The sequence below is a fragment of the Aulonocara sp. 'chitande type north' Nkhata Bay genome, linkage group LG13, assembly GCF_057382095.1.
Source record: "Aulonocara sp. 'chitande type north' Nkhata Bay isolate Kocher_YH1m ecotype deep benthic linkage group LG13, A_spYH_male_GT1.1, whole genome shotgun sequence".
In the NCBI taxonomy this organism is placed as follows: Eukaryota; Metazoa; Chordata; class Actinopteri; order Cichliformes; family Cichlidae; genus Aulonocara; species Aulonocara sp. 'chitande type north' Nkhata Bay.
Window position 1 is genome coordinate 27739317 of NC_141356.1, and position 11264 is coordinate 27750580.

Genomic DNA, 11264 nt, shown 5'->3' on the forward strand with positions numbered 1-11264 from the left:
GAGAAACACTTGTACAGTCATTTAAATGGACCCTTACTGCTTTAGCAGAGCTTTCTAGGGCCCACAGCAGAAGCCTGTGGTTGAAATGGGCACTGCTAAACTGAACATGAGAAGGAGTGTATGAATGATGACCAGGGGCATGTGCGCTTCATAAACTGTTCCTGAGAAATGCAGCTTTTTCACTTAAACATCTCTGAGAAAAACTGGAAGTCAAGCAAACACTGTTGTGAAGAGACAAATAAGTCAGCGTTTAATCAAGTAAGCGTTGTAATGTTTTGGTCTGGTAAATGTTCGTGGTAAGAAAAATTCAGGCTGTTTAGTTTGATGTGAATAGTTTGCTGGCTTTACTATTTTGAGTTTCACAATGTGCTTTCATTTTGCTTTGTAATACGGTATTTATGAGGGTTTTTTTGGACAGCCCATTTTGTACCACTTAAATTTTGCACCGCCTTAAATTTTCTGTGATCATATTATGTCTATAATGGGTGATTTTCTGTGTGTGTGTGTGTGTGTGTGTGTGTGTGTGTGTGTGTGTGTGTGTGTGTCCAAAGATATTAGAGACCAAATAAACAGAGTATCTGACAAATTTCACAAGATGTGGTATGAAACTCGTCCCAACTTGCAGATGAAAAGTGTAATAGCAACATTATCACACTTGCACTCCAGTGAATAAGTGGGCATGTTAGGCTGTTGATTGTGGAGGTTTGTTTGCTTTCTGTTTCCTACTTGCTCTCTCATGCACATGCGCCACTCCTCTCTATCATAAAGGAAGAGGTCTCTCTCTTTAACCTTTGTGTGTGTGGCTAATTGTGCTAAGTGGAGTAGCTTAATAGAGTGGAAAATAGTCCTCATAATTTTCCCAGAGAGCTAGCAGTGACCTTCTCTAAAGACAACGGCTATCTCCATTCTCTCTACATCGCTGGTTTTATGATATGAAATGTCAAACCATTGGGTTCCTCAGAATAATTAAATCAAATAAATTATTGCACCTAGGCAGAACCATCTTGTAGCCTAACCCAATTATAATGCACTGTAAAGCTAATTATTAACCATGATTACAATTAGTCTAATTTGAATAAATGTAGTCATTAGTGGGTTCATTGTAGTCAGTGAGTATGAACTGTGGGGGATGATGGTCTCTCTCAATCTCTCCCACTCACCAAGGGAAAGGTGTGGATTTGCATCATTCTCTTCCTCCATCTTCATCCCATTTTTCACACAGTGACCTTCACAAAATGGCCTGCACCCTTCACCTTTCCTGAGCTTTATGTCTGCTGCTTCTAAGATTTATATTTGCTATTTATGCTTGTGCCACAGTGAGTACACTTTGAAATTAGAGGCGCTTTGTGCTGTTTCTATTCTTTCTACTATTTTATTAGGAGTCATGCATGTTTATTGTTGATGGATGAGAAGATTGATACGTATATTAGATTGTTAGCTTAGCATAAATACTGGAAACTGTTGGCCTGCCTTTTGTCTGAAGGTGGCAAAGTATTGGATCCATTACACCAGTTTATTAAATGTTTCATCTTATCCATGCTATTGTGTTAATATAGACCAGAGACATGATAGCGTCACGCAGTCAGCTGCACATCCACGATCAGAATCTCCGGTTTCACCACATGCCCAAAGTGCACCGTTGGGTTGAACTTGATTTGATGATTTGATCTTCATACCATGTTGGAAGCAGCTATCAGAAGATGGGTACACTGTGATCATAAAGGCATTGGCATGCTGAGCAACAACACAAAATATCTTCCATGCCGTTACACCAGCAGCAGCAAACTCGAATCATTGATCCAAGACGGGATGAAGACATCCCACCAAATTCTGAGTCTTCTATCTAAATGTCGCAGGACAAATTGAGACTCATGAGACCAGGCAACTTTCTTCAAATCTTCTGTTGTGCAATTTTGGTTAGCCCCTATGAATTGCAGCCTCAGTTTCCTGTTCATAGCCAACAGGAGTGGCTGCTTCATCATTCAGAAACGCTTTTCTGTGCACCTTAGTGTGAAGCAGTCTGTCTGTTCTCCAAACTCAACAAGGCATTTTGACCACCTTTTTTTTTTTCCCCCTCTCTTAGCCGTTCTCTGTAAACCCTAGAGACAGTTGAATGGTTTCAATCTTGTGTAACTTTCATCATTAGACGCAGAAAGGACATTTCCCAACTTTGAAAGATTATCAAACATTCCTGTTATGTTTGTATATGTGTCTAAAATTTCCAGATTCGTAAGCAAACTGGAATCCACCCTTCTTTAGAGAAAAGATGCACTTAAAAACTGTATTTACAGAAATCAAACACTGTACTCTTTAGCATCTCTTAATATGATGTATTAGTACTGTAATCATAAATGCATTTCAAAACTGACTTTTACAATGCCTTATTACACTGCGGTAAGAGAGCCTGGACAACAGTTTCTTCCCACACAGTCTCCTGAGTTTATAAAGAATAGTTAACGGTAAGAGCATTCTATAAACATCTGGCTCACAGGCCAGTGATGCCAACAAACAAAGAAACAAAGTTATGAGACCCGAAGCTGCTGTGCTGGAACTGAACACAGCAAGCACAAGCCTCCCATTTACCCACACATGACATTCTTGCATCCAAAAAAGAAAACCAATGTCATACTAACAGTTCATAAATATAGTCCTTCGGCTGCTGCACGGTTCCGATCGGAGAGCTGGATCTCTGCAGGAGGTACCAAGCTTACATGTTTACAGGTATTTCTCCTGGAAGAGGATCTGAGCATAGACTGTGTCGGGGCTGGAGGGTGTGGGGTCGGGGGTGGAAGGGACCGGGGGCTCCTGTCTTGGTCGGACAAGCTCCAGCTCTGCATATGTCAGGCTTTCTTCCTGTGATATTCGAGGCTAGAGGAGAGAGGAATTGGGTAAAAGTAAGTTCAGCTACAAAAAAAGAATTGCTGCAGTATATACAGTGGGGCAAAAAAGTATTTAGTCAGCCACCGATTGTGCAAGTTCCCCCACTTAAAGTGATGACAGAGGTCAGTAATTTGCACCAGAGGTACACTTCAACTGTGAGAGACAGAATGTGAAAAAAAAAAATCCATGAATCCACATGGTAGGATTTGTAAAGAATTTATTCGTAAATCAGGGTGGAAAATAAGTATTTGGTCAATAACAAAAATACAACTCAATACTTTCTAACATAACCTTTGTTGGCAATAACAGAGGTCAAACGTTTACTATAGGTCTTTACCAGGTTTGCACACACAGTAGCTGGTATTTTGGCCCATTCCTCCATGCAGATCTTCTCGAGAGCAGTGATGTTTTGGGGCTGTCGCCGAGCAACACGGACTTTCAACTCCCGCCACAGATTTTCTATGGGGTTGAGGTCTGGAGACTGGCTAGGCCACTCCAGGACTTTCAAATGCTTCTTACGGAGCCACTCCTTTGTTGCCCGGGCGGTGTGTTTTGGATCATTGTCATGTTGGAAGACCCAGCCTCATTTCATCTTCAAAGTTCTCACTGATGGAAGGAGGTTTTGGCTCAAAATCTCACGATACATGGCCCCATTCATTCTGTCCTTAACACGGATCAGTCGTCCTGTCCCCTTGGCAGAAAAACAGCCCCATAGCATGATGTTTCCACCCCCATGCTTCACAGTAGGTATGGTGTTCTTGGGATGCAACTCAGTATTCTTCTTCCTCCAAACACGACGAGTTGAGTTTATACCAAAAAGTTCTACTTTGGTTTCATCTGACCACATGACATTCTCCCAATCCTCTGCTGTATCATCCATGTGCTCTCTGGCAAACTTCAGACGGGCCTGGACATGCACTGGCTTCAGCAGCGGAACACATCTGGCACTGCGGGATTTGATTCCCTGCCGTTGTAGTGTGTTACTGATGGTGACCTTTGTTACTTTGGTCCCAGCTCTCTGCAGGTCATTCACCAGGTCCCCCCGTGTGGTTCTGGGATCTTTGCTCACCGTTCTCATGATCATTTTGACCCCACGGGATGAGATCTTGCGTGGAGCCCCAGATCGAGGGAGATTATCAGTGGTCTTGTATGTCTTCCATTTTCTGATGATTGCTCCCACAGTTGATTTTTTTCACACCAAGCTGCTTGCCTATTGTAGATTCACTCTTCCCAGTCTGGTGCAGGTCTACAATACTTTTCCTGGTGTCCTTCGAAAGCTCTTTGGTCTTGGCCATGGCGGAGTTTGGAGTCTGACTGTTTGAGGCTGTGGACAGGTGTCTTTTATACAGATGATGAGTTCAAACAGGTGCCATTCATACAGGTAACGAGTGGGGGACAGAAAAGCTTCTTACAGAAGACGTTACAGGTCTGTGAGAGCCAGAGATTTTCCTTGTTTGAGGTGACCAAATACTTATTTTCCACCCTGATTTACGAATAAATTCTTTACAAATCCTACCATGTGGATTCATGGATTTTTTTTCACATTCTGTCTCTCACAGTTGAAGTGTACCTCTGGTGCAAATTACTGACCTCTGTCTTCATTTTAAGTGGGGGAACTTGCACAATCGGTGGCTGACTAAATACTTTTTTGCCCCACTGTATGTGCAACAATTTCAGAATTTACAACTGGGAAAAACAGTCACAGACAACTGTAACTGTCAGCATTTCATCTTGTCAGCAAATTGTAGTTTTTGTCAACTTCCATGGTAAACATCTTTTCTGTTTCCCAGCAGCAGAATCTGTTTACATTGTTTTCAGGACCTCTTGGAACATTTAGTTTACCCGGAAAACATTTGGTACAACAGGAGCCCTATCCAAAATCCTCAGATCCTCCTGGCTGCACTAATCTAATCAGCATGTTCGTGCTAAAGAAAAGCTCACATCTCCAGTGCTTCGTTTCAGTACAAAATTACAAGAACGCCATTAGACGAAATACTGATGATGCTTAGTTTGAGTAGTTTTCTTCTGTACACACTTGTTTGACACTTTTATTGAAGATATAAAACCAATGAAGCACTATAAATAAATAATTGTGTTTCAGAAGCAATAAAGCTAAATAGAATTATCAAGCTCATAACTGAATGAAGACATGGCAATAAACTGCTGTAGACAATCATGCAGTCGTGAGACAAATTCCCTCTTGCATGCATCTCAATAACAACTGTGCTCACGGAAAAAAATCTTTTCGAAACATTAAGAAATACATTCTAAAGGTATTAAGTACCTATGTTTCATAATTGATCTTCATAGTTTTAGTTCACATAGGTTTTGTGCTTGAAGGAAGAGACTTACAGTGGCAGATCTCCTTGGCTGAGTCTTCAACCTTCTGGGCTTTCGAGGTCTCTTTGCAGCAACGGGCACTGAAAACGGAGACAACCTTAATTGACTCAAAATAGCAGCCAGGAGGAATGAACTGGCAAGTATTAAATTGTGGTTGAAGTCAAAATTGTCCTTCACAAGCACTTTGTGTTAAACCTAATCACAGTGTTGTTTAAAAACGGATGTAAATGCTTTCTTCTGCTGTTTTCAGTGACAGTGTTCATTTAATTCGTAACACACTAGGCAGGAATTTCACATTCTCTGACTGTTTTTGTGCAAGCTTAATTCCTGCTTTTCTGCTTGCTGACAATTTACTGTAATTTACTGTTCTTTGCCAAATTCCTGCTCTTGGGGCTAGGGCCTCTCACGCCACTCTGTGACTCTGGTACCTCTAGTATGTTTCATCTTAGGTTTAAAAGCTGAAACCTTTATATTTTACTTTGTGAAGGACTCTGCAGGACATTTTACCTTTGGCTGGTATGTGCAGTGGAGGCTCTTCAGGTATCTTAGGTGGCGCTACTGCTTGTGTTCGGTTGGTTTTCTGTCTCATGTCTCTCCTTTGTGCGCTTGGGGAGGAACTGGAGCAACTACTAGAGCTTGTTACAGTCTCTCCTGAGCTGTAAGGAGTAGATAAAGTTGATCTTAATTTATATTAAAGCTAAAAATGCTCTTTTAAAAATGTGTAAATAAATAGACATTTAAAAATACTTCTGAAGCTCAACATAATGTTTGTTTGTTTTGCATATATATATATATATATATATATATATATATATATATATATATATATAATTGGCAAATACTGTGTTTGTCCCCCCCCACACACACACACACACACACTCCCCCAGCTTTCTGATTTCTAAATAAAGAGCATACTAGTACCTGCTTTCTGGACATTTGACCAGAGGGTAACTGGCTGTAGAGAAAGAAGCAATAAAGACAAACATTTGATGTGACGGTTTGTTTTAGATACAAAAGTGGGAAACATAAAGCTATAAATCTACGGTTGCTTTGGGAAAACAAGTGGTTTTACATTTGAGCCTGTGTCTTCTGTAGAAGTACTGGCAGATTAGGACGAGAGTGAATAGGAAGATGGACAGCAGGCCCAGTGAGCAGATCAGCACAGCACACAGATACACATCTAAAAACAGAGACATCAGAATAGAATAAGCTTTATTTAAGCAAGATGTGTAAATGAGACAGAATTAGGAATAGAGCTGAGAACAGTACCTGCAAACAAAAGCCACAATCCTTCACTTCTACCATCCTCGGGTGTAAAGTGCACTGTAGAAACAGACAGTTTAAAATGTCATCAGAAACTGTACATAAAAGATGGAAACTGTGCCCAGACTGAGTATCTTTATATTTGTTGATGTCTGAGGGCTGTGGCCCTGTACAACAAACCCCAGTGGTTCTTGGAAATATCCAAACCACTGTCATAAAGGGAGAGTCTGCTTCACCATCAGCCAAACACAACATTAACACACACACACACACACACATATATCAGCTGTGTTGCTGTTCTTGGACCATGTTTGGGGGTTCCCCATTGTTCCACATATCAGCTATCAACAGTGTTCTCTTTGTCCTTATTAACTAAGGAAAAAAACAACAACAAGGGAGCTGTCACTGATTTTGTACAGGTCGGGGGTATTTAGGGAGAGGTTGAGGAGAGTGAAGACTGTCTCTGCTCTCCATAATGAGATTTTAATATGACTTTTCCACACAGGTTGATGCATATTGTAAGATATTAACTCTAATTGACTTTTAGCCTGTTTCCAGACCACTGAACTAAATGCAAAATTGTCAATGTGTCTTCACTGTTCTGTTTCAGTAACACATAATTAATGTGCAACACTGTGGGTTAGGGAATATTTCTAGGATGGAAAAAAGGTATAAAAAGTAAATAATCATGTTTTTGTTCTTCTTGAAATGGAAGATTTTTTTTTCACAAATATTTTTCCATTTCATCAAATATAACAGCTTGTTTTTAAAAATGCTCTTACCACATGCTATCTTTGCCATGAATATAACTTTCTTTTAAGACTAATAAAGGTGTGATGGGCCAGGCTATCATGTCTTTGCACTGTTAAGCTAAGATAAAGACTTGTGAAGCAGGCAAACTTTACCAGTCTTGTTCACCAGACAAGGCGACAGTTACAATTGGCTGGAATCTGGGCTGAGGTTAACCACCAGTTAAACCGCACATCTGATGAGAGCAAACACACTGAGGTCACCAGCTTCTCTGTAAGGGAGCTATTAAATGTAAACGTTCACTAAAAATGTTTCTACATCATACCAATAGTGATACGTTTATGTGAAATGTAAATACCCTATACCCCTGTTACACCATCAGGTCCAGATTTAGGCTTATCTGAGGTCTTTCAGCTGTGAAGGTAAATGTGGAAAACAAATTACCAACCACTGAAACTGGCAGCTCAGTGAGCTTGAACACAGTGTCTAGAAAGTTTACCAGTTTAGAAAATCAGCACAAAGCAATCAAACTTTCTTATTAAAGGTCTGAAGCTGGGAACTAGATATAAAGAAGAGGTTGGAGTTTTGTGAATGAAAGTGGTCCATTGACCTCTTTAGGGTGTAGTCTTTGCTCTATGCCCTGCAGACTGAGATCTGCAGACTAAGGGGTTCCCTCAATATAATTTTTTTCCCTCTTTGTTTACCCTCATAATGTCAGGTCTTCTGTTTCTGGTTCTGTGGTCAATGCATGGCGGAGATGCCTGAGGTTGTGTGGCTTCCTTAGTGGGACATTGCCCTGAATATAGGGCAGGGCGTTGTCAGGCTCTGTCTGACTCGAACCTCTGCACTTTTCTTGCGTAAAACTATTGAAAGGTAAACTGAGTCACACACGGCCTCCTCAAAGTGTGGCAAAGCCTCATAAATCTCTAGTAAACCCCTTCACCCAGTGCATCTCACCGATGATCGGTCCAGTGTGTTGCACAGATAAAAATAAATATTGAAGAAATATTTATTACTTCATGTGATTTAAATGATTTCTTAACAGGTTTCTCTTTGTTTTGTTTGTTGATTTCTGCAAGACCATTGGCACACACTGAATAAGCTGCAACTAAACTCTCCAGTATTTTTTTTTTTTTCCTGAGGCTTGCATAAAAGTAAACCCAAAATGCTGACATCAGAGTTTTTGAACCCTGCCAGCTCAACAACACCCTACCTTTTACTCCTTACACGCACACAGGCAGGGATTTTGTTAAGTGTGGTTTGGCTGTGTGAGCTCATTGTTTTGAGATGGAAATGCCAGAGGACTGGGGTCGCACTCAAACATATAGGCATGACCGTCTGCAAATATTGCAAGTTTAAGTTAGAGGACACATTTCTACACAATCTTTGTTTCTTAGTAGAAGAAAATCGTGGCCCTTCCTTAATTTGGTTGTTTTTATTTCCAGATAACTTGGTCGACATTTTTACTAAAACGAATGTGGGCTAAGGGAATTCTTTGAAAAATAGCAGTCTGAAAATATTCTTTTTAATTATCTCCTGAAACAGTTTTATAGTTTTAATATGCAAATAAACAAACGGATCATCAGCTTAAATAAAGGTATTCATTTACATATGATTACATGTGTATATGAATACAGAACAATAACTAGGAACATTGACAAGTCTCAAGTCCTCAATTCTCAGCATCCACCTCATAAGTCAGATGAGTCCATGGGTCTGTATTTTAAGAAATATGGCACAGAGATGTGAGGGAATACATCTTTTTACCTGTCATCTGTGTGGTGCTGGTACCATTGGAAGTGATTCTCCATATGTCTCTGTGTTTGCGGATCTCCTGAACTTTACAGCTGTAAAAACCCTGGTCCGACCCAGTCACGCTGAGAATCCGCAACTGGTACACCTCTCCCTCCGTTTTCTCGTGCAGATGAAACTTTGGTTGTGGGAAACGGTAGGTGTAGTTCCCATACAGCTTCCTTCTCCTTAAGCCCATCTTTACAATCAGAAACTGCGGGTGGTCGAGTACGGGAGGAGAGTTGGGTGGAAGGGAAGCAGGAGGCACAGGAGTAGGAGCGGTTAGAGGAGAGAAGAACCAGTGAAGAATCAGGACACTCGTGGTCCTCTTCCTTTGAGATACCAGACAGGACAGTGTCAGGTTGTCGTTCTCTGTTGCCAAGATGACAGGCCCAGGGGTCACTGTCACATTAAGAGCATGGCATACCTCTGTTGACAAAAAAAAACACAAACGCTTTTGGTTATATATGCACAAATGTATACAGCTTTCATTTTAATTCGATTTTGTACATATATCATTTAGTTTCAATCTACTCAGTATGTTCCTTTTCCAAAATGTCTGCTTCTGTTACTGTGTAATACTTTCCGAGTAAGATATCTAGGTAAATGTGTGTCAGAATAAAATTAAATCAAACCATAAGCCTCACAGAACGCTTATATGACTCAATCCTTCTTTCGAAATTAGTAATAAACGAGTTAAAAGTTTGTCTGCTGTCACAGCTTCAAACAATCACTGGTTCTATTTGTGCATCTTCCCATGATTGTATGTGTATTCACTCTCTTTTAGCAAGGAAGCGTAAAAGCACTGCGAAAGAAACAGCTAAAGTATGACTTTACTTTCTTGGATGTGCTCTTGGTTTAGTCTGCTGTGAGCCAGGGCAGAGACAAAGGGGTCTGGACACAATATGTGTGACCAGACAGGCAAAGAATAGCTACAGGTGGGAAACATTCATCCTCGGTATGGAACAACCCAGAACAGGCAAGGAGAAACATGGAAGGATAACAGGGACCATCTGGTCTTCCATGCTGCTTTTGCTTAATTTTTTCTTTTCTTTTCTTTCTTTCTTTCTTTTTTTTTATTTTTTGGTCTTGTTTGTTGGGGAATCTCCCTTAGGCTCTCTGGGGCTTGTCTAACACTATTTAATGTGGCAACAAAAGCAGCTGAAGTACTTCAAACAACATTATGCACAGCTGAAAAAAAAATATAGGACATAAAACACGAGTTGTAAGTCTGCTTCACAGCAGTTTTTAGGACACAAATTATATGTAAAAACTATACTGAGGTTTTCTCTGATCACAGACAACAAACCACCCTAACGCCACAACTGGTTGTTTTTTTTTCTCTTTTTTTTTGTAAACAACTTTTCTGCACCACACTATTAACACAATAACAAATGCACTAGCAAATTGTGATTATTTTAGATATGATGACCTCTAGATGCTAACTGTAGTTGTATGCTTTCTATTATTTCCTTACCAAAGGTCCATAATGCACTGAAACTTTGACGATGGTGTGTGATGACAGCTCAAGTTACAACTCAAACACATATTGCCTCTTTTACGCCTGCTTGCTCACTTTCTCATTGCTGTATGCTGCGGTAAAGAAGGCACACTTACCTGTGACCAGAGCCTTAGTCAGGACAAGGATCACTACAGAGAAGTACATTTTCCACAGTCAGTGAATCCATAAACCCAGACAACTGCACAGCAACTTACACAAGCAGCTACATTCAAAACAGAGCCTGACTGCACAACCCACCAGAGCCCTTACCCACCATTAACTCTTCTCCTCTTTCTCCTCTTTTCTGTGTAATATGAAACAGTAAAGGCTCTGTTCCCACTTAGAAACTCCCACTCTCTCCCAGTACTCTCTGCCTCCCTCTCCCTGTGGCTGTCTCTCTCACTCTCTTTCTCTTGTGTGTCCTGCAAAACGTAGGAAATGTCATTTCCTGTGTTCTGAGTGTGTCCTGGACCGTGGCCCAAAACCCCCAGAACTCCAAAGTGATGGTCAAGTCTCGTGGTTTGTGTGCACGCGTGTGTGTGACATTGTGTGCAGTTCTAAGAAGCATACACAGTAAACTGCTGAAAATGCATTTCCATCACCTCAGTCACCAGGAATAATGCTCATCTTGCATCTCGGAGTAAAGGCCAAATGCTGATGTTTATTTGTGTGAGGTTCATATTTTTGTGTATGTATGCATGTGTTTATGCATTTATGTTGAGGCACATTTGTCCCCGTG

General features: G+C 40.7%; 1 protein-coding gene across 1 annotated transcript; it reads right to left on the reverse strand.

Moving 5' to 3' along the window:
• Positions 1-1401: 1401 nt before the first annotated feature.
• Positions 1402-10912, reverse strand: vstm4a (V-set and transmembrane domain containing 4a). Its single transcript, XM_086259637.1, has 8 exons — positions 10642-10912; positions 9001-9453; positions 6490-6543; positions 6293-6400; positions 6142-6175; positions 5728-5876; positions 5233-5300; positions 1402-2868 (listed from the first exon to the last, which is right to left on the reverse strand). Exons 1-8 carry the CDS (start codon positions 10688-10690, stop codon positions 2716-2718), a joined length of 1068 nt encoding a protein of 355 aa, XP_086115763.1. The 5' UTR covers positions 10691-10912; the 3' UTR covers positions 1402-2715.
• Between the last annotated feature and the right edge of the window lie 352 nt (positions 10913-11264).